At 41.3% G+C, this 21,256-nt stretch overlaps 2 protein-coding genes across 6 annotated transcripts; one reads left to right on the forward strand and one right to left on the reverse strand.

Moving 5' to 3' along the window:
• Positions 1–114: 114 nt before the first annotated feature.
• Positions 115–3,271, reverse strand: LOC136786191 (E3 ubiquitin-protein ligase TRAIP-like). 3 transcript variants are annotated; one of them, XM_066747767.1, is made up of 5 exons: positions 3,100–3,271; positions 1,409–1,495; positions 953–1,321; positions 790–888; positions 115–715 (listed from the first exon to the last, which is right to left on the reverse strand). In XM_066747767.1, exons 1-5 carry the CDS (start codon positions 3,201–3,203, stop codon positions 205–207), a joined length of 1,170 nt encoding a protein of 389 aa, XP_066603864.1. In that variant the 5' UTR covers positions 3,204–3,271; the 3' UTR covers positions 115–204. The 3 variants fall into 3 exon arrangements, with proteins under 3 accessions (XP_066603864.1, XP_066603865.1, XP_066603866.1); XM_066747768.1 differs by lacking the exon at positions 3,100–3,271 and adding an exon at positions 2,199–2,327 and having other exon boundaries at positions 1,409–2,119; XM_066747769.1 differs by lacking the exon at positions 3,100–3,271 and adding an exon at positions 2,095–2,320 and having other exon boundaries at positions 1,409–2,027.
• Positions 2,488–15,001, forward strand: Tps1 (Trehalose-6-phosphate synthase 1). 3 transcript variants are annotated; one of them, XM_066747765.1, is made up of 11 exons: positions 2,488–2,713; positions 4,646–4,731; positions 5,758–5,863; positions 7,335–7,491; positions 9,575–9,739; positions 9,831–10,059; positions 10,131–10,821; positions 10,904–11,095; positions 11,857–12,184; positions 12,290–12,583; positions 12,740–15,001. In XM_066747765.1, exons 3-11 carry the CDS (start codon positions 5,787–5,789, stop codon positions 12,980–12,982), a joined length of 2,376 nt encoding a protein of 791 aa, XP_066603862.1. In that variant the 5' UTR covers positions 2,488–2,713; positions 4,646–4,731; positions 5,758–5,786; the 3' UTR covers positions 12,983–15,001. The 3 variants fall into 3 exon arrangements, with proteins under 3 accessions (XP_066603862.1, XP_066603863.1, XP_066603861.1); XM_066747766.1 differs by lacking the exon at positions 4,646–4,731; XM_066747764.1 differs by lacking the exons at positions 2,488–2,713; positions 4,646–4,731 and having other exon boundaries at positions 5,243–5,863.
• The last annotated feature ends 6,255 nt before the right edge of the window (positions 15,002–21,256 follow it).

Consider the following 21,256-nt stretch of genomic DNA (forward strand, 5'->3'; position numbering starts at 1 on the left):
TGTAATATAAATATTATGAATAATAAAAATACGATATCATTCACAAATGGTTGTTTAGTTAAGCCTTTAAGAAATTTAAGGGTCAAATTAATGAATTACCTTTAGAAAGACAAATTATGCATTCATAAACTCATAATTTATTAATGATAGACAGTATTGATATAATAAATTAAACAAATCATTGTATACTTTCACACAATTATTTTATGTCAAATCAATGATTTTGTCATTCGATTTAAAACCTGTTTTTAATTTATTTTTATGTTCCACGATAGCTCCTTTTTTCTTCTGTGAATGATTTGTAGACAAATTTGTATCATCAGGCTTTTGCATGACTCTGGTTAATCTGGGCCTCTTTGACCTGCTATGTTCTGCAGAATTGGATCTTATAATTTCCTGATCTTTTACAATTAAACTTTCATTTCTAAACGAATCTTCAGGTAGCTCTTGAATGTTATGTGTATTCGATATTGACGAATGCATACTTAAATTACTGTTATTCATTTTCTCTTGTAGAATTTGAAACTGTCTTTGTAATTCTTTAATCTTTCTTACCAACATTTTTTTTCTTACTCTACTGTCACTATTTCCACTTTCAGATTGATTAGCATGTTGTGCCAAAGAGTGAATTATTGAACAATTACTATGTTCCTCCTTTAATCGTCTCAAGGATATTCGTAGTTGTTTCATTTTATCAAGATTAGAAATCAGTTCTCTGAAAAAAATAATTAGAAATTAATTCCATCTTACTAAAAGTAAAACTATATGCTTCAATTGCTATGTAAATACTTTTTCATCACAGATATGAACTGGATTAGCTTTTTCGGGTCTCTTGTTCCTTGAATCAATTCTTCCACATTTAGAGGCGACTGTAGAAGTATCTGAATGCTGAAATTGATAGAGATAGTAAAGAAAAAATTCACATACTAATGATTGATATGTTATCACATACCTATTTAAATTCTTCAGTTTTTCCTTTAAATGTTCAACTTGTTTCTTTGTATTTTCCAAGTCATCGTATTTTTTCTTATAAAATTTTATTTGCTCTTTTAATGCATGTGTTACTTCACTCATTTGTCTCGATTCACTCTCCAACTTCTGAACTTCTTTTCTCAATAAATTGCATTGCTTTAGCAATGTAGCAGATTTGTTTGCATAAAATTGCAAATCCTTTTTCTTCAGCAACAACTGAAATTTCAGACTATCCTCGAGAGAAGATGGATTTCCATTAGATTGTTGGGCATTGGCAAAGGTAAAGTATAATTTATGAATATCAGTAGTTTTGATAACAGATTCACGGCATTGTGGACAAGTCTTTGACCTAAAGAAAGCAAAATAAGCAGCTAGTTAGTGTCACTGTAGCATACATATTAAGAAGGATTATTTTTATAATAAATGAAAAACTTACCTATCAAGCCATTGCTTCAAACACAAATGATGGAAAACATGACCACATTTTGTGTTGTAAACATCGTGGAATTGCAATATTTGATCACTGCATATTACACAGGACACATTCATTATGATTAAAAATTGTTAGAAGAAGAGACAGATGATGAAACATATATGAAAAAAGAAATTTTTTATCATACTTCCATTCATGTCTCCATAATATTTAAAACTTTATACAATATTTCACAAAACAAGAAATTTTTCTTTTTGTCGGCAATGCATGTAAGAGAAGTTGAAAAAGCTGCTATTTCGATCAACATCAGTGTCGTTGGAGTGAGTGAGTGAGTATACACAGAGCATACACAGAGTACACAATACACTATACAGTTCTGTTTGTTTTGCTGATACAGACTACAGACATCAATGCTTTCTCTGGATCTCTGGTTTCTGATAGTTTCGACTAATTTTACTCTGACTGTAACTTCCTCAGAAGTAGCTCAGCTGTTGTGATTGCCTGTGAGCTGACATTGGTCATTTAAACCGATTCAAATAACGTTGTCAACACAGGTATAATTTAAAAAATTTGAATTTTCCCGGCTACCCTTTATTTCCTACTTTTAAAATTCCCTAAATGCCTACGAACAATTATAACTTCAATTAAATAAACTTTTTGTCTCTTTTTATCCCTCTACAGTTTATTACCATGCTTTTTATGCTAGTGAAATATCTAGAACAAAAAGAAAAAAAAAATTGAAAAATAAGCCGATCGAAACTCATACATAAAAATGTATATATTATGGTTTTACTGAAAGTTTTGAAAAATTTGCAATAATATCACTTTCTGGATAAAAAATGTTGGAAAAGAGCACACTATAATTTGGAATGCTGCGGCCTTCATAAATACAGCTGGAAAGGAAATACAGCTAGCACACAGCGTCATACAGCTGCAACAATTGTATAATAAAGAGAGAGAGAGGGAAAGGTAGTGGAATTATAGGGAATTTCTCGTGGGTTTTAATTGTTGTGGTAAGCGAAAGGTGGAATACAATCGATATAGGTTCGGTAGGCGGCAGCTCAGAAGCTTCGGGAAGGAGATAGGTACCAGTGGTACCTTCTCGAACAAAAGAGTCTTTCATAAAAACACTAGCCGGTAAGAGAAATTCTCCGGTATACATCATCTACACGTGAGAACATCACGGAACAGTCAACTAATAATAAGCTGATTTACAAGATTAGCAACAAAAAGCTCGTTAACTATCAAATATCACGAGCTCTTCAGTATCAGCTGTGCACTAAGTGACAACAGCGAAACGTCTTCAAGGTAGGTGCAAATAACATTACACCCATCAGTTTGAGAGATGCTGATTTTTTTGCTTAAACCCAGCTGCTCGATCGCTCTACACATATGTTGTTCTTTAATAAAAGCAGACAGTAAGAAACATTAAATGGAGCTAACATTAAGAAATTTAGAATTACGAGATAACCCTTTAAAATCTAACAATTTATATAAAACACTTAATAATTGATGTTATTACCTAAAACAATTTTCTTTGGCTATATTGATGTAATTATTTGAATTTTAATGATTTTGTTGCGAAAGTTTTTTCTATAGATTGTTTGAATTGTTAAAAGTTTGTAGCTTAATATGGATGTGTTTGGGGAAAAAATTCCATTGACTCAATCGAAGAATTACGACAAATTACTTACCCGTTAAACGTATGGCGATGGAACGTATAATAAGGTGGTATATATATCTCTCTTGTCGAGTTCTGTTTATCGAAGAGTACGAATAATTGTTCCCTTTTACTCATTCTTGCCTCGTCGAAATGTCTAAGTAATTAAAGCAGTTACATAATCCGTTGAATACGTGGATTTTTCTGTTGAAATAAAAATAACCGTTGAAAACGCATTCCGCAGAAACGGAGAAAAAATTTAGCCTATATTGAGAGCATCGGAAGTATTTATTGGTATTATTAAAAATTTCTGATACTTGCTTGTTGCACTGGCTAAATTAATAACGTAAAGAGGCATACAGATTACTGTTACAAAGAGAGATTATCAAGTAACAAGTTTTTGATTGAGTCGAATTGTGTGATCGTCTTTTTTAATAATATAAAAAATTAAACTTGTCTACGCCGGTTTCGCGGTTCTTTTCGTTACGTACTACGCACGCCAGGGGGACGAGTTTTGACGGATAACAACGAGTCTCGGCGGAAACAAACGATCTTTACCGACAGTTGAATCAGCGGGGAGAAACGCGGCTAATTAAAATGTGTATAATAAGAATTATCGGTCTATGAACCTTCTCGGCAATCACGAGTTTTTTCAAGAAAGACACGACATGAACGATGCCACACATTCATACGCACGCTGTTTGTATAAAAAATAAAAACTCGTCCAAATAAAAGGTTTCCCAGCTGTTTCCCGCCAACTAACTTGTCTTGAATACCCAATAAGAGATTCCGAAAAATGATTCACTGGCAAGCCCCTTTAGAGAATGCGCGAGAGGGGCTTCTAATAATAAATCTTGCACGTAAAATGGCACTTGCTATTTATAAGCTTTCCGACCGAATTTCACGATAAATTACGCATTCGTAGCTCGAGCACATTTTTTAACTTGGTATATGCGTTACGTCGGATGGTGTTATATAGTTTTTTCTGAATTATTATGAAGAGAAGAAGAGAGAGCGAAAGGAGAACGACGCATCGAGAGATACTATTTTTAATCTGTCTAATTAGCGATTGGAGAAAAGCTGCGACAAGGAGAGATTATTAACGATAAAAGTGAATCGGGAAGATTAGATATAGGAGAATCGAGGAAAAATATCGGATGACGTTTGAGATTAGGGGAAATGAGATAAGAGGAAAGATGGTCGTGTCGATTAATGAAAGTGGGCGAATTCCGGTTTGATCTACTCGGAAGTAGAAAGTTTAAGGTAATAGTCTTTGGCTTGTATTGGCAAACCGAAGCAAGCTGTTGTCTCTGATCTCGGCTCGAGCGCGTTTATGGAAATATTTTCCTTACGTTCTTCGCGTGCTCTTACATATGCTGCGTGTACGATGCATGTCAATTTTCTCTGTAATACCACACGTCGCTTTTCATTAAGCACAGAGTCAACACGTGATAACGACGTGACGAAAAATTGTTTAAATACCGTAAACCCTTGATGTATACATATATATTTACACAATATATGCATACCAACACTTCCCGACACGACGATATTATTTTAATCGTTTACTTTCCGATTAGCCAAGCCAGACAGCTGGTCTTCACCGTGGGATTGCTGTTTCGTGTGGAGGAGTATTATAAAAGTGAAAGAAACAAATAAATAGAAGGTGAGTATTTATCGAAAAGTGGAAAAGTCCGTAAGGGAAGGTTCAATGAGAGTAGTAGTTATACAGCATTGAGTATACTACTATATTATGCACCTAATAGCACATTTGACATGGAATATCGGTATGTAATTTTGGACATTGGCGCATCGCATCGAGTTGACTGACTAATCAGTGTTAGTAGAGCAGTTGGGTTGCAGAGAAAGTGCGGTAAGGAGAGTATATCGAGGAAAAGAGTGAGTTGGAGAGAGAGAGAGAGAGAGAGAGAGAGAGAGAGAGAGAGAGAGAAGCGGTGATATGCGTGTACGTCTATACAATGGGCTATGATGAGCCGCTTCGAGTGTCTGTGAGACCGAGACGAGGGGATGGACGGTCATGGACGTCTATATAGGTATAGACATCGGTGGTGGCGTCGGAGGCAGAGGTGAAGGGGTGGCGAAGGCGGTGGAGGCGGAGGCACAACGCGGGTCGCTTTGGCAATAACACAGTTGAGTATCTCCTGTCGTATCTTGGGTGGCGGGGGTGGCGGGGCCTACGGTCATGGGGTGGCTTGAGGTCGCGGCCCCGTCATTGATACCGCGACGAGCGTACTTTGGACCATTTCGCGGCGACGTAAACTCGAATAAACCTCGGGCACCGAGCGTCGAGTACTTCAGTGCTACTCCGGCCACGTAAGGCGGCACACACAGGCACCTAAGGAAGTTTGCAAGTCCCGGCAGGAAGTTCGCAAGATGGGCCTCTAGTGACCTTGAACAACACCAGGGACTCTGATCGATCCGGCAATATTGTCAAGAACGTTGACCTTGACCCTTTCTTCGACGCACCTCGACAATCTCTCTCTCTCTCTCTCTCTCTCTCTCTCTCTCTCTCTCTCTCTCTCTCTCTCTCTCTCTCTCTCTCACACTCACACTCATTCTCTCTCTCTCTGTCTCTCTCGATCTGTCTAGTTGTTTCTTCTTCCCACGAAGGAAGGAAAATAGTCTTTTCTCATAACTTTCTCTGACAGTGCGACCAAAATAATGTCCACAGAACCGGGCAGCTTCTCCTCCAACGGGAGCATGATCGTCGTGAGCAACAGGTTGCCATTCGTCCTCAAGAGGAACGAGGCCACTGGCCAGTTGGAGAGAAAAGCCAGGTTAGTTCTTCCTCGCTCGTCTCTCGTGATCCTAGTGTCCCTAGCCTCTTTCCCTAGTGTTTCCTCTCTCTCTCTCTCTTCTGCCACCACACACGGACAAACAGACAGACAGCCACAACGCAAATCTTCCTTTTCCACTATATACATAACATTTGCCATTGCTATTTTTCTCCCAAGAGCGACGCTCGCGCTTGCGCTTCGTCGCTCATTTTCCCACTCTGATGCGCTTTTGCTTCAGCCTCCCCCTCCCCTCTCCTACCTCCACAATTATAACACCAATCTCACTATCACTGCGCCAAGTAATCTATGCTTTTTCATAATATTTCGTTCATCCCTAATCATTGCAAAAAATAACAAAAAAAAAAGAAATAAGAGAATCTAGGTCAAACTGCTCCGTGCACTTGGCTTAATACACACGCGAATCATATATGGCCCTCAATCCGCAAAGTTTATCTGGAAAATTTAACGCACGAGGATTAAGTAAACACATATTGCACGGAGATAAATATTCACCAACATTAACGAAAAAAGTCTATAAATTAGTTCGAGCTAAGAATTATTCGGCACCGAGTAAACATATGACCAATGGCAAATAACAAACGCTGCTTAAATGTTGAAGAAACAATCTTTATTCGATTGAATTAAGAACAACGTTGAAGAGTGTAAAAAGTTAATTATCGTTTAGGCGAGATAAACAAGGAGTAAATTTCGTGTTTCTGTTATTACAGGAAAATTGTTATTGATAAATTAATAAATTCTTTCCGTATAATAGGAGCGATAAAACGCAGGTGTAAATATTTTTGACAAGATCTAATAATACTCCCTCCACTTGACTCATCGGACAGACAGACGGGCGCTAGCATGTTTGGATGGCGCGGCGGCATATTATAGTGTTGTGTACGATGTTATTAATATCGCGCTGATCCGCGATGCAGATAGCCGCGAGTAATCGAAAGTATTTGCGGCTAATATTGGATTTATGTAGTTGTCGATGATTTGCATAAGAAGCAAGAGGATCGAACGAGTACGATTGAAAAGAATGAGAGTGTCGAAGAGGAGAGTCGTTTACTGTTTATTAGGTCTCCAATAACGCGGCAGTTATCGAGTTATCGTTGTCGAAATATCAATGGCTTTTCCTTCTCTCTTGGTCGATCGACTCGAGAGCAAGCAGGCACTATCGCTGAAATGACGAGGCACCACCACTGAACTTTTACATTTATTCAGCCTATCGTTTTTCGTTGGCGCGTTACTATCGTTGTTGTTAATGAGTATATAGTATGTATACATATATATATATATATATATATATAGGCGATAGGCAGTCGGTTCAATGCGGAAACAACTAGAATTTTTTGTCTTGAGAAATCGCGACAAGCCCCCCGCGCTCCCTCTTTTATACATATATATGTATATTTATTCTCCGGTCCGCTTAATAATACAGATTGTTGTTGACGATACTGTTGTTTTTCAGTGCCGGAGGGCTGGTTACGGCGGTCGCTCCAGTGGTCATCAGCGGAAATGGCGTCTGGGTTGGATGGCCGGGTATGCACATGGAAAATCCAAACGAGCCAATCCCAGAGTCCGATCCGAATGACCGAACACCCACCGCTGGTCTCCTCTCGAGGAAGGTAAGCGCAGGCCACGCGCTCTCTTCAGCTATTTCATTTACGTATCTATATACAGTTAAGCACCTATTAGCGTTCTCTCTTCTCCGCCAGGATGATCCACGGCACCGATGCAAAGTGGATTATACGATAATGCTAAATCGCTAATCAGATGTCTTGTATTTTCTGGCCCCGATCTATTTGTCTGCCCTTCGACAAAGTGCAAATGTCGTTGCTGGTATCTTGTTGTCTGAGCAAACGCCTCGATTACCAATCGATCACGAGGACATCTCATGGCGTCACTCACGTGTTTCCCCGCGGCAATTTCCTCATACCCGGAAGAGAAATAACTCATGGAGGAATGAAAGAAAGAAGGAGAGAGAGAGAGAGAGAGAGAGAGAGAATAAAATATACACGTGTTCTAGCAACGGTGACACACGCAGTGTGCGCGACCATCGAATTTCCGAGAAAAGCCTAAAACGGACGGGGAAAAAAATTTTCATCGAAACATGACCCGGCGATAAGAGGCGAAGGAGCGAGGGCTGACCGCCTTTTCGATCTTAATTATTATTATTGTTATTGTCGATGGCTGTAACTAGCGTTAGACACAACTCGATTCACCTTTGATCTTGAAAGAAGCGAGGAGCAAACTGGGTCAATTGAGTGGATCATGGTCCTTGCTCGATCCGATCCGCGGGCCGTCTTCGATCGAATCAACATCGACCAATTTTTCAGTGGATCGACGCTCCAAGCTCCAGCTAATAACTCGATGCTCTGATAGGTCGTTATGTAGGATCAATTTGCCGCGTGCCATCGGTACGCTGTATCGTGCAGCTCGCTCCTCGATTTCATTTCATTGTTTTCACGCGCGCTCTCTCCCTCTCTCTCTCTCTCTCTGTTTGTACATATTAAACATATATATATATATACTCATCCGAAGTCATCCCATTAGCGGATGGATCTGAGGCAACGAGCCAGATCTGGTGTCACGATAATCATGTCGCAGGGTTACCAGGGTTATCCCTTTTAATGACGCTCGTCCATCTCGTGCTCTTATCACCGGACAAACTTTTACTAGTAATACTAGCTTTTTGTACGAGAGAAAATAGAAAAAAAAATACTCGTTATCTAGGGATCAGAAATCTTGCATTTCTATATACGCCTACGCACAGTCTTGTCACGTGTCCGAGACTCGAGAATTTTCATTCGAGCGATAAGAACGTTTCGCATGTTTCGCATTGATATATAGGATCTGTTGTTTCTCAGATAACGCTCGTTCGATTAAATCACAAATGTAGATCTCTCTCTTTCTCTCTCTTTCTCTCTCTGTCTCTCTCTCTCTCTCTCTCTTGGATCGGCACAACAGTAGCGTATAACCTTTCAATATTGAAGCAACCTCTTGGCCAATTAATTTCTTATTGATTTACCCAATCAGTGAGACGCGCGGAGGCACTGATTCGAATTATTAAATTCGATAAATTGCCAGCTCGACTAAATAGCGCAGAGTCGCAGCAACAGTAACAGCCTGCATTCAATTTAACTACGTTAATAACAAGCATTCGTACAATCTGATCATATCAATAATAGCTGTACAATTAATGAAAATCAAATGCAAATCAAATATTCCTGGAAGAACAATAAGTTTTGTTGTCCTCTCTCCAATTCCAATTAATCTGAAAAAAGCATTTAATTGAGAAATTAATTAAGGAGTGCGGATTGCTGCAGTTTATTTTCCAAATAAAAACACGAGGGGGAGGGAGAGAAATAAGGGGCAGAATGCGCACGATAACAGGCAATTAAAGTGTTTTTGTCGGCTCCTTTTTTTCTTCTACTTTTCTACTGCTCGAAATGTTTACCAGCAGGAGGAACGCTGGTGGGAGGGGGGGGAGGGGTTTAATCTTTCTCAAATGCCTGACCCTTGCACTCGTTGCACATTGCAAACTGGGAAAAAGAGTTCGGGAGCCAATGGACGACAAGGGAACTTGTACCAACACCATTCGCCATCCAATTGATCTTTTTTACACCCTCCCTACTGAATATCTTCAACCAGTGCACACTCTGCACTCAAAATCGATAAATTCACCACATGACGAGGATCCTCTTTCAGGTGGTAGCAGTTCACGTGGAACCAAACATCTTTGACTCCTATTACAATGGCTGCTGCAATGGTACCTTCTGGCCACTCTTCCACTCAATGCCAGATAGAGCGACCTTCATCGCTGAACACTGGAGAGCATATTCCGCCGTGAACGAGGAATTTGCTGCTAAAACCGTAAGTTCCTTCCACCAACTCGATAACACTATTCATTGCAATACGTTAAATAGATATTCTTGAAGAACGATCGTTTGTACATGGGCCACAGGTGAACGCATTGGAGCTCATACACAAGGAACAGGAGAATCAAAACAATGGCACGCCATTGGTCTGGGTACACGACTACCATCTGATGCTGGCTGCCAATTGGATCAGACAAGCCGCGGAGGAAAAGAATCTCAAGCTAAAATTGGGCTTCTTCCTTCATATTCCTTTCCCACCATGGGACATCTTCAGGCTATTCCCCTGGGCTGACGAGATCCTGCAGGGAATGCTTGGTAATTTGTCTGGCGACGATACTACGATATCTCGATCATCGGTACAGAATTATCACTTTATTTCTCGACAGGCTGTGATATGGTTGGCTTCCACATACAAGACTACTGTCTCAACTTTGTCGACTGCTGCCAGAGAAGCCTCGGCTGCAGAGTAGACAGGAAGAATCTGTTGGTCGAGCACGGTGGTAGGACCGTTCGAGTTCGTCCTCTTCCCATTGGAATACCCTTCGACAGGTTCGTCTCCCTAGCCGAGACAGCCACCAAGGTCATGCTGACCAACCAGAAGATAGTGCTGGGGGTCGATCGTCTCGATTACACGAAGGGTCTCGTGCACAGACTGAAGGCATTCGAGATGCTGCTGGAGAAACACCCGGAGCACCGGGAGCAAGTGACCATGCTGCAGATCGCGGTTCCATCGAGAACGGACGTCCGAGAGTATCAGGATCTGAAGCTGGAAATGGATCAACTGATCGGATGCATCAATGGACGCTTCACCACGCCCAACTGGTCCCCCATTCGCTATATTTACGGCTGTGTCAGCCAGGACGAGCTGGCTGCCTTCTACAGGGATGCAGCAGTAGCCTTGGTAACACCTCTGAGGGATGGCATGAACCTAGTGGCCAAGGAATTCGTCGCTTGCCAAATCAACACTCCTCCTGGTGTACTGATCGTCTCGCCGTTCGCCGGTGCCGGTGAAATGATGCACGAGGCCCTCATCTGCAATCCTTATGAGATTGACGAGGCTGCCGAGGTCATTCACAGGTTGGTCCTAGTCTCTCGTTAGGGAAAGATCACTGTGTCTCTGATGGGTTTTCCTCGATCTCTGACTCTCTTCTGGTCGTAGAGCACTGACAATGCCAGAGGACGAGCGTACTCTGAGAATGAATCATCTGCGTCGACGAGAGAGAATGTACGACGTGAATTATTGGATGAAGTCCTTCTTGCAAGTGATGGGCTCGTTGGAGGAGCACGACTCGGTTGGAGCCACCACTATGCAACCGGTCACCATAGACGACTTTGACGATTATTTGAGCAAGTAGGTACCATTGGAGCGCGTGAACGTGCATGACTGGGCCCGACCAGAGCATGCGCTTTACGGGATATATACACACATCATAATATATACGTGTATTTCTATATGTATATATATATATTGTCCATTGTCTCGATCGGAAGATCGAGTGGATCGTCTCGCCGAGTTACCGCATTCACACAAATCATCGCGATCGAACGATCGTGACTCTGTCTCGAGCTGGCATACACTATATAACACCTCATGACGAATATTGTAAATTTATAACACTGGGTCAATGATACGTTGTGAACGTCCTCTCATACATGTTCTTCATGTCGCAATGCTTATTGTTAAGTCTGCCACGAATCTCTTTCGAGATTGGTCATTCGTGGGGGATTCGTCAAGAGTACAGCATGAGTTTGGGTACGTCGCAGCGTGGAAGCAAGTTTCGTATTTCGATTGCTTAAATCCTTGGGTACTCTCCTCTACTGTGAAAACTACCATTTTCTGAAGGTGCACAGGAATTCGGCGAGGCAGCATTGACGATTGTCGATATTGCTCTGGGTCCGGATATAAGCGAGAGGAGAGACTCTTTAACGGAGAATGGGCTGTGCGAGAGCTTGCGATATCGATGGGTCTCAATGATGCATCGCAAAGTTTTCTCACTTTTTCAAAAAGGTTCGATTGGTGCTTTACTGGGAGCGGCGGGCCCGCGCGTGCGAATGCGACCTGACTCATGATGAAAGCCGGGTAACCTTCCAGTGATAACACATGTCCCCTAGGTACATTGGCGATAATCATAAGCTGGCGCTTCTCTTGGACTACGATGGTACCTTGGCCCCCATAGCAACGCATCCGGATTTGGCCATCCTTCCACTGGAGACGAAAAATGTTCTGCAGAGGCTCTCCAACATGTCCGATGTGTACATTGCCATCATCTCCGGCCGAAACGTTAATAATGTCAAATCTATGGTTGGCATAGAGGGTATCACTTATGCTGGCAATCATGGATTGGAGATTCTTCATCCTGACGGCAGTAAATTTGTTCATCCAATGCCTGCCGAATTGGAGGGGAAAGTTGCCAATCTTATGCAAAATCTTCAGGACCAAGTAATTTTAACAAATAATAATAATACTCCGGTTATAATTATGTAATATGGTCTATAACTATGTAATTGTTTACGATTCAACAATTTTTTTACTCCATTTCCGTAGCTCTGCCGTGACGGTGCTTGGGTGGAGAACAAAGGTGCATTGCTGACATTCCATTATCGGGAGACACCGACAGAGGGAAGAACGGCAATGATAGAACAAGTAAAGAAACTGATCGAGAGCGCTGGATTTAAAGCTTGCTCTGCTCATTGTGCCATCGAAGCCAAGCCCCCTGTCGAGTGGAACAAAGGACGCGCGTCAATCTATATTCTTAGAACTGCTTTTGGATTGGATTGGAGCGAAAGAATCAGAATTATCTATGCTGGTGACGATGTTACTGACGAGGACGCCATGAAGGTATGTGAAGGATCGATCGAAAACAAATGTGATATTAAACAATTTATCTTGTTGCCTTGCTGAAATTCCTCTGATTATTGAGAGTAGAAAGCATGTGGATATACATATATATGCAGAATAGCGCGAGCATACAAAAATTTATATTTTTTATAACAGGCATTGAAGGGTATGGCTGCTACTTTCCGCGTTGCTTCCTCGCACATCATTCGAACTTCGGCAGAGCGCCGTTTACCGAGCACAGATTCGGTTCTGACGATGTTGAAGTGGGTGGAGAGACACCTGAGTAGGCGTAAACCCAGAAACAGCACAGAATTTCCATCGCGATATAGACGCAGCAGCGCCGGTGTTACCATGGAGATGTCATTTGCGCAAGTGGCTAAAACACCCTTGGAATCTTAGATGCTACGGCAAAAGTCCTCGCAACAGAGATTCGTCGATTATTCCCGCAGAACACTCATAGAATATTCCCTAAAAAATTCAATGGAGATCACCTCTACGAATATTCTATAATAATCAATTTGTACTAGAAATTCTAGAGATAGGTAGGCTGCCTATAGAAAGTCAACTGTGTCCTCGACATCTAATGTATGTCAAAAATTTATGCTATATTAGAGCTAAGCTAAGAAAAGAGAAGAAAGAGAACAGTTTCGAATTCTAAATATATTTGATCCTACGAATGTTAACCGAAAGATTTTAGATATACAGAGAGCAAAGGATCGAATTATATCGCTCATAATTATGTTTTAAATGGTTTATCGGATAAAGCTGCATGAGAGAGAGAGAGAGAGAGAGAGAGGAGGGGGGGGGGGGAGGGAGAGAGAAGCGGAGTTTTAAAGCATCACGAATTTTTATCTTTGCTATATTGTATTGTTCAATGTGCGAGATCGTCAATTATTACCACAGTTTTAGAGAGAAAAGTTCATCGATCGTCATGTGCCAATTCGAGACCACTATTATCAAGCAGACCATGTGACTCGTCATTGGAAATTTGTAAAACTGAAACTAGTAAGAAATTACGATACGTTTGGAAGATCGGTGTGCTTGACTGTTGTACTTTTAACGTTTAATATTTCCATTTTATTTTTATATATTTATATCATAGATATATCTCCACATATGTCGGCCGCTGGAGACTTTAAGTTAAGTTTATGATACAACATTTTACACATTTTTTCTAAATGGACTAATGAGAGTAGCTCTCAATTGACAGCGCGCCGAATCAAATGTACTCTGACATGTGTTTTCTCGCACAAACCTTTTGATAATTATTCTTGATATATCGGGATGTTTTGCTAGGAAAAAGTATGAATGGATTTCAACAAAACGTAAAATATAATGGTATTACCTTTTCAAGCTTCGTTTAGCTAATCAATTAATTGAATCTCATCTAACGGAATGAAATGTGCGAATAAGAGTAATATTTTTGTATAAACCATTTAATCGATCAAACAGTGGAGTAGAATTTTTTAAAAAGAATAATTTCATCGAAAAAAGCTCCAATTTTTATTATATGTTGTTCAGCTACTTATTAACGCAGCACTTGTATCGAAAGATACGATCATTTTTCTGAATTAGGTACTTCTCAATTCTCTTTCTTAAATTTCTTTAAGTTTACGTAATTTAATCGTTAAGGACTTTAGTCGTTAGGTTACAGAGGAATTAGTATTCGGAATGCTCAGTATGTAAGAAGCTCTCCTCCAACTCAGTAATCTCATTATTTTCATCCTGGTATTTATTAGTTGATTATCATCATCGCTAGTCAAAATAATTAATGATCGATTAAGAAGAAACACCAAATAGAAAAGAAGTGGCAGAGGAAAGACGATGTGAAAAAGAAGAATCCTTGGGGGTCATATCACTCATATTCTAATGAAAGTAATAAAAAACACAATACAAATATATGTGTATATATGATATACGTATGAAAGCGCTGGAAATACGATCATGCGTACATGCATATATACACGTAAAAGAAATCCTAATGCTACATCTTAGACATTCGCTGAGATCTATCGCCGAGTATCTCAGTCAGATATTTATGAAGGTAAAACCATTGTTTTGGGTGAGGAAGGAAATAAATCAGTCAAGATCAACAAAATTGTTATGCCTTAGCACTTGGCTATTATCCCCTTTCCTCAATGACCGTGTTATGGCTAGCGCAAAACAAGTACATTCAGAAAAAAAACTCAAAAAAATAGTTTTTACCTCGATATATATAAATATATATATTGTACATGAAGTCTCTATACGTAATACACACAAAATACACATACACACCATACATATACACACTTTCACAAAGACCGATGCTTTCAGAGAAAGAACATGAAAACATCTATTTGACCAATATGATATCTGATGGCTGTAAGTAAAAGTGTAAAATCCAAAGAAAAAACTTTTCAAAGCATTACTAATTTACTCCTTTTCTCTTTTTGTTGATCAAACCTTTCAAATAATAATAAGAATGAACGATGCAAGTCTTGCTGTACCATATACAGCAGGAAAAAATCCCGAAAGCCGAATTCCCGGAGCACTCGAATCTTTGGAATAGAAATGGTAAGAGGGTGGGAAAAGAGCAGGGTTTTTGGGGGTGATTTCTGGAAAACATCCAAATATTTTCATTGAGCGTTTGGTAAAGAAGGGGCATTGAGAAATGTTGAAAGTGCAACTCGTGCACGGAGAATGTCTATAAAGGCGCGGATTACGCGGTGTCCATTTCAGGGTAAATTTCAAGGTGAGTTTGAGGTACCATTGAGGCAGAATTGAGGTAGCATTGCTGGTGTTTACGGTGCGGGGTGCATTTACGCTGTTTTGCCGATTCAATTGTGTGGACGAAGAAAGGCGGCGTCTAACAAGGCTTTAATAAAAGGCAAACAGCATTAGAGGCCATCCTACTCTTTGTGCTCCCTCCCTGTAAATCCACGACCCCCTCCAGATGAGCAAAACACGCCTGTCCCCCTCTTCTTCTCGACCTTTTCCAAAACTCCTCGGAAACTTTTCTTTCTTTTGAGTGAGAGAGAGAGAGAGAGAAACACCCAAAAATAACTATATATATATATACACATATACATTTATAATCCTGAAGATTGACGAATCGATAAATAATGAATTTTTAGTATCCGACCTTTCCACTGATTTGACTATTTATATATCATATCGATTTGATGAATTTAACATGATTGCAAAGTCTCAAACTCGGTTTTGTATATTTTCTCGGAGTCGTGTAAGAGTAAGAATTGCGGGATTACTGGTATCCGGCCACGGAAACTCGGCCACAAAAGCTAGAAAGAGGCTCGGAGAAGGATCGCAGCTGTCACGCACGGGTGGCTCTAGCAGAAAGTGATTTCACTTCATTCTTTCTTTCTTTCTGCCTCCGCACCTGAATGGCCCGTTTTTCCTTGTGCGCGCGAGCGACGCGTTCCTCCCCGGGATTACCGAAAATGTCAAGTAAAGCTGCTGAAAAGAGCAGCACTGCTGGTACCGACCAACAACGGCTCTCCACATATATATATATATATACGTGTTGATACCTTGTTATATATAGATATACATATTATTATTACTCTATAATTGGCTTTCAGTCGACTTCTTTCATTTTCATTATTGTTTTTCTGAAAATTCTCAAGGTCTGCACAGTCCTACGCGGTAATACGAAACTCGAGGACGTTAGACCGAGTGTTAAAAAAAAAGATGCTGGGAAGAGGTTGGCTGGCAGATTATTCTATTACAGGCAGCGTAAACAGAACGGGGAGAACGATGTTGTTTGGTCAGAAAATACGTTATTGTTTCAGGACGATAAAAAATTCACCGTTGGTACTCAATTACATCGGGCTTGCAGATGAATCGGTGGCCCCTGGCGTATCTTCACTGCCATGTCAACTTACTTATTCGCGGTTGAGAAAAGTTTTCCCTACGCTGGTACACCCTATATATATATATATATATATATATATATATATATATGTATAGATATGTAGAATTACAATTGAGAGAAAAAGTTGAGTCTTTGCTAAACGAGATACGCGCGGGAAGAAATTGAAAGGCTTGGTATTGTTCGTCGTGATTGTCTCGTACAGGAGCGCGCGTGTACTCCAATTATTCCGCGTAATTAATTGAATAAATAACACAGCGTTTGTAATAGCGTTATTACCTCCTGAATAATTTAATGCAACTAATAAATAATAATGCGAGGGCAGGAGTTGTTGCATGGATGAACGTTCCAATGTAACTGCGAGTATAATTGAGCGACTGACGGGGGGGGGGGAATATATATATATATAAGAGTAGAAGAGAGAGAGAGAGAGCGATTGAAGGATTTTTATGAAGAATTTGTGGGTAAGCGATAGGTGGCCAATAGAGCATCGCAACGAGAGTAGGAGGGGTGAAAGAGGGGGAGGAGGAGATTGGGGTTGAGGGGTAAAGAGCAAGAGGAAGGTCTCGAGCAGGGGGATGTTGTCTAATCCCGCTGGAGATTTGTTGATTCTATGGCTCGCGCTTGGCAAAGCGCGATGAGGTTTCCGTGTAGCAACCGGATTACCCCTATATGTACATATATATATATATATATGAAACCCCAGGAAAACTTGCTGTTTAGACGCCACGTGGCAGTCGACGAGGGAAACGGCGGATCGCTGCCGCGATGCAGTGGTTGTTCATATAAAATTGATGAAATTGAAGGTTTGCTATATACATATATATATATATATATATATATAAAGGTAGAGTGAATTTGACGAAGCACGACAGGTGCGTTGACGCGCAGATATCGCGCAATTTATTGGCTAGCTCGGCCGGCTCTCCGGGCTCCGCCGAGCTCCGAGTTAATTACTTTAATTATTACACCGTTGTCAAAGGCTGATCGGAATACAAAGGAAGTTTATTCGACGCGAAACAGCGTTCGCATCGCCCCGAGTCACCAATCGCCAATTAATTTTCCATAATTGGACACGGACCTACTGGCGCGCCTTGGACCAACGCGTTTTCCCGCATGTATTCTATATATATATATATATATACATCATATACATGCACGCGTGGAATGGATAGATATATCGTCCATGTCCCATGCATGTTCTATATATTATACGCGTATGTGAATAGAATGCAGAGGAGTCCTTTCGCGAGGGCTTCTTCAAACTGCGCCGATCGTAAAACCAATAGAGTTTTCACTGGGCTGGAAGTGGTTTGCGAAATGCATCGCTACCCGCCGCCGGCATCGGCCGTATTTCCAGCGACTCGAACCAATTAGCGCTTTTCACCTATTTCTTTTTAGCCCCGCTGCTCCAACGAAAAAACGACAAAAACAAGGAAAAACGAAAACCCGATCCTTCCGCGAATGACATTTTTCAACCGTGCCCCACGTTTGATTGGGAAGAGAGAGGGAGAGAAAAAAAGAATATATATCGCAGCGTCGTCTGCGGCGGTGGCCGGGTCGTCCTGGATGGCCAGGATATGGCCAGGGTGACAGTCGGATGGGACAAATAAACAAAATGAAAAAGTAACTCGACAACGTCCTCATTATATGTATATATCGATGCGATTCGCGTTTTCCATTGAAACGTTAAAGAGGGAATTAAGAGAAAATTTGCTGCTGTATATAAGAAATATTATTCTATATATATATATATATGTATATTATATAGTCCTCCTCTCGAGTTCCTTTGCCAGTAGACAAATATTGACACGCACAATGAAACCGAGCATAATCCTCCTGCTGCGGAAAAGATTTGATTCTTTCTTCCAAGAATCGGCGTCTTTGAAAGAATCTTTGGAATAATTTTTCTCTATGGCTGCCGAAGATGCTTAATCGGTAATCTACGCATCCCTCGGGAAGATCTGAGGAAATTCAATTTTCACGGAGCTTCCGTTTGAGAGGCGAGAAATTTGATGGAGGAAAACTGCAGGAAGGGAGCTGGGATCAATTTCGAATGGCTTCTGCTGGTTTGGTCCGAGTGTTGTTGTTGTTTCCTCGTTGCACCAGCCAAGAAGGCGTTCAGTCAAGTGTAACCCTGTCGATCCAGGTATCCCCGCAAGCCCACTGACGAGTGATGCTGGATGCATCCACTTAGCACGCCGCTTAGACGTGAAAACATCTGTATTGTCGGCGTATTAGCACCGTCCATTTTCAATCCTCCGGAAAACTCACCCCCCGTCTTAAAACTTACTTAAGCTACACTGCAGCGCTGCAGCTTTCTCGAGGCGAGATAACGAGCCATCGTGTCGTACCGCGTTGGTCCGGCTGCCAATTTACCTGCAGGAGTATTTGCGACAGAGCGAAATTAATTTTCCTTGACTCGTTAGCTCGACAAAAAGGATCGGCCAAGCGGGGTGCCGCGTTGCACCGTCACTGCCGTCCTTGGTCTCCTCCAGCCAGAAGCCAATGGAAATTGATCCTGCGAATTATCCATTCGACTCTTTGCCTCCTCGTGATCCTTCCGGCTCCTCCGACGGTTTTTCTCGCAAGACTCTTCGCTCACAACGGGAATTCGCTGAAAAACCGAGCGAGAACGAGTCTTAAAAATCTTTCCACCACAAAAACAGGATTATCCTGCGTCGCAGGATCTTCCATGCGTATACTGCGTATTATGTATATATATGTTTATATATATATATATATATCGCGACTTTTCTTCCGTAGAGCGCGACTCTCATGAAAAATCAAAGGGATTAATCGCGCGCGAAGCCTATATTGCAATACGCGCCATATTGCAAAATATTCCCAGTTTATTTTTAACGCGAAACAAAGATTGGAGATGATCTTCCCGCGCCACACAGGATATTCCCATTGCCCGCGGCTCCGGATTCTGGAATCGGCAAATGGCGTCGCGTCGCTAACGCAAAACCCTTCAGAGTCCTCTCTAGCCAATTTCTCCGCAACTTCTTAGCTGATCGCCAGGATTTCACTTTTCAGTCCTGCGTGGATGAGAGAGAGAGAGAGAGAGAGAGAGAGAGAAAATTAATTGGAATAAAAGAGAAACTCCGTCTCTCTCGTAATATTATAATTGAATCTGGAAAAATTATTCTACTCGATGTATCCTAGCGGGACTATTACAAGGTTAACTTGCGTAATTAAAATTTGCCTGGAAATTCCTGCCATGCCAGTGTGCGTGAGTGTGTCTGTGTGTGTGCATGGATAAAATGGTGATTTTCTGAAATACAGGCGTTGTGTACAGTATATATATATAGGTATAGATATACAGGATGCTGGTCCTGACAGAGAGTGGCTTAAAGATCGGTTGGTGCCTAGTAAATTCGGGCTTCGGGGTACGATTAACGTACGGATTAGGATTAGCCGAGTCCGTGCGCAGATTTTCGGCTCCGTACAAGGGAAGGGGGCGGGTGTAGTTTCGCGAGGGGGTACATATACGTGCCTCAGCCCCCTATTTATCCGAACAAAGAGCCTTTCACGCTCGATTCTCCTCGTATCGCGTCCTGATCCTCCCCTCCCCACAACTGCCCAGCAAGGACCTTCCACGACAGTCAATGCGCATTACAACGGTTTTACGTTATTAATACGGACGCATTTGCCAGGATTTGAATAATTGAAGAGATCCTGCAGGAAGTATATATCGCGCTACCACGAGAACCGCGCCATGTTTCTCTTGCGCCCTACACTGCGCTGCGCTATTAATCCTCGTGTAGATACGTGTGCCGAAGTTACGACACGATGTGGCATGACAAATTTACAAATTGAATTTGTTTAATGGCATCCTTTCTTTATTATTATTATATCACGAATTAAAATCGTTCGCGCGGTATTATTATAACACACGTGACTTTATTAATTAAGAGTAATCCTGTTGATAATGATATTTCATCAGCGACGCGTACGTATTTCTTCGTCGATTTCATTAATTATTGCAAAATCCTTGAATTTCAGTCTAATAATGATTGGAGCGAAACTTTGCGCCATTCGTCAGGATTAAAAATCTCTCGATGAACGGTTGTTGAAAATATGAATTATTCGCAATTGCGATGGGAGGATGCGGAAGTTTAGTTTTCGCTGTAATAAAGGAAAGCTCGCTTTTTCGCTCAGTGTCGCGTCGTGATGCTTTGGAGGACGAGAAAAAAACGCTAATAATGTGCTCGCCTTAATATCTAACTGCAAAGCTGCATAATGCGCAAGGCGCGTCGTGATTATCCTCGCTAAATATGTGTCCCTCTCCTCCCCCTCCTGCGGGAAGCGGATGATTCCCACCGGAATGGGGGATTCGACGTGAAATCCCAGAGAGAGAGAGGGAGGGGGAGGGGGGGGGGGATTGGAGAACCAGCGTACCATACTGGAGGGGATTCCAAAGGTTCCTGATGGGGGAAGAGGCAATGAATGGTGGGGCTTTCGTACAAAGATTGATTCATCCATCACCCTCGGGCCACCAATAATTGTAATATTCGACATTAAATATCCAAGCATTTCCCAGAAATATCTGCAACCAATGAGAAAAAGCAAAGCCTGTACTCTATCCCTACGAAGAACTTGGAAAATCCCTTGGAGAAACAACAGCGTATATAGTAGACGTTTCTCACTTCGAGAGAAGATACGAGATGAATAGTAAGAAGACGAAGAGATCCCTATGAATAAAATCAGAACGATTTTATCCATCGCGTCCTCCCATCCCATCTCATCCCCGCGCGTAGTATACTATATATGGATCGATGCAAAATTTATGGTGGGAC

The sequence above is a fragment of the Prorops nasuta genome, unplaced genomic scaffold (assembly GCF_024137725.1).
Source record: "Prorops nasuta isolate Cenicafe-Biocafe unplaced genomic scaffold, Cenicafe_Pnas_1.2 PNAS00003, whole genome shotgun sequence".
Taxonomy (NCBI): domain Eukaryota; kingdom Metazoa; phylum Arthropoda; class Insecta; order Hymenoptera; family Bethylidae; genus Prorops; species Prorops nasuta.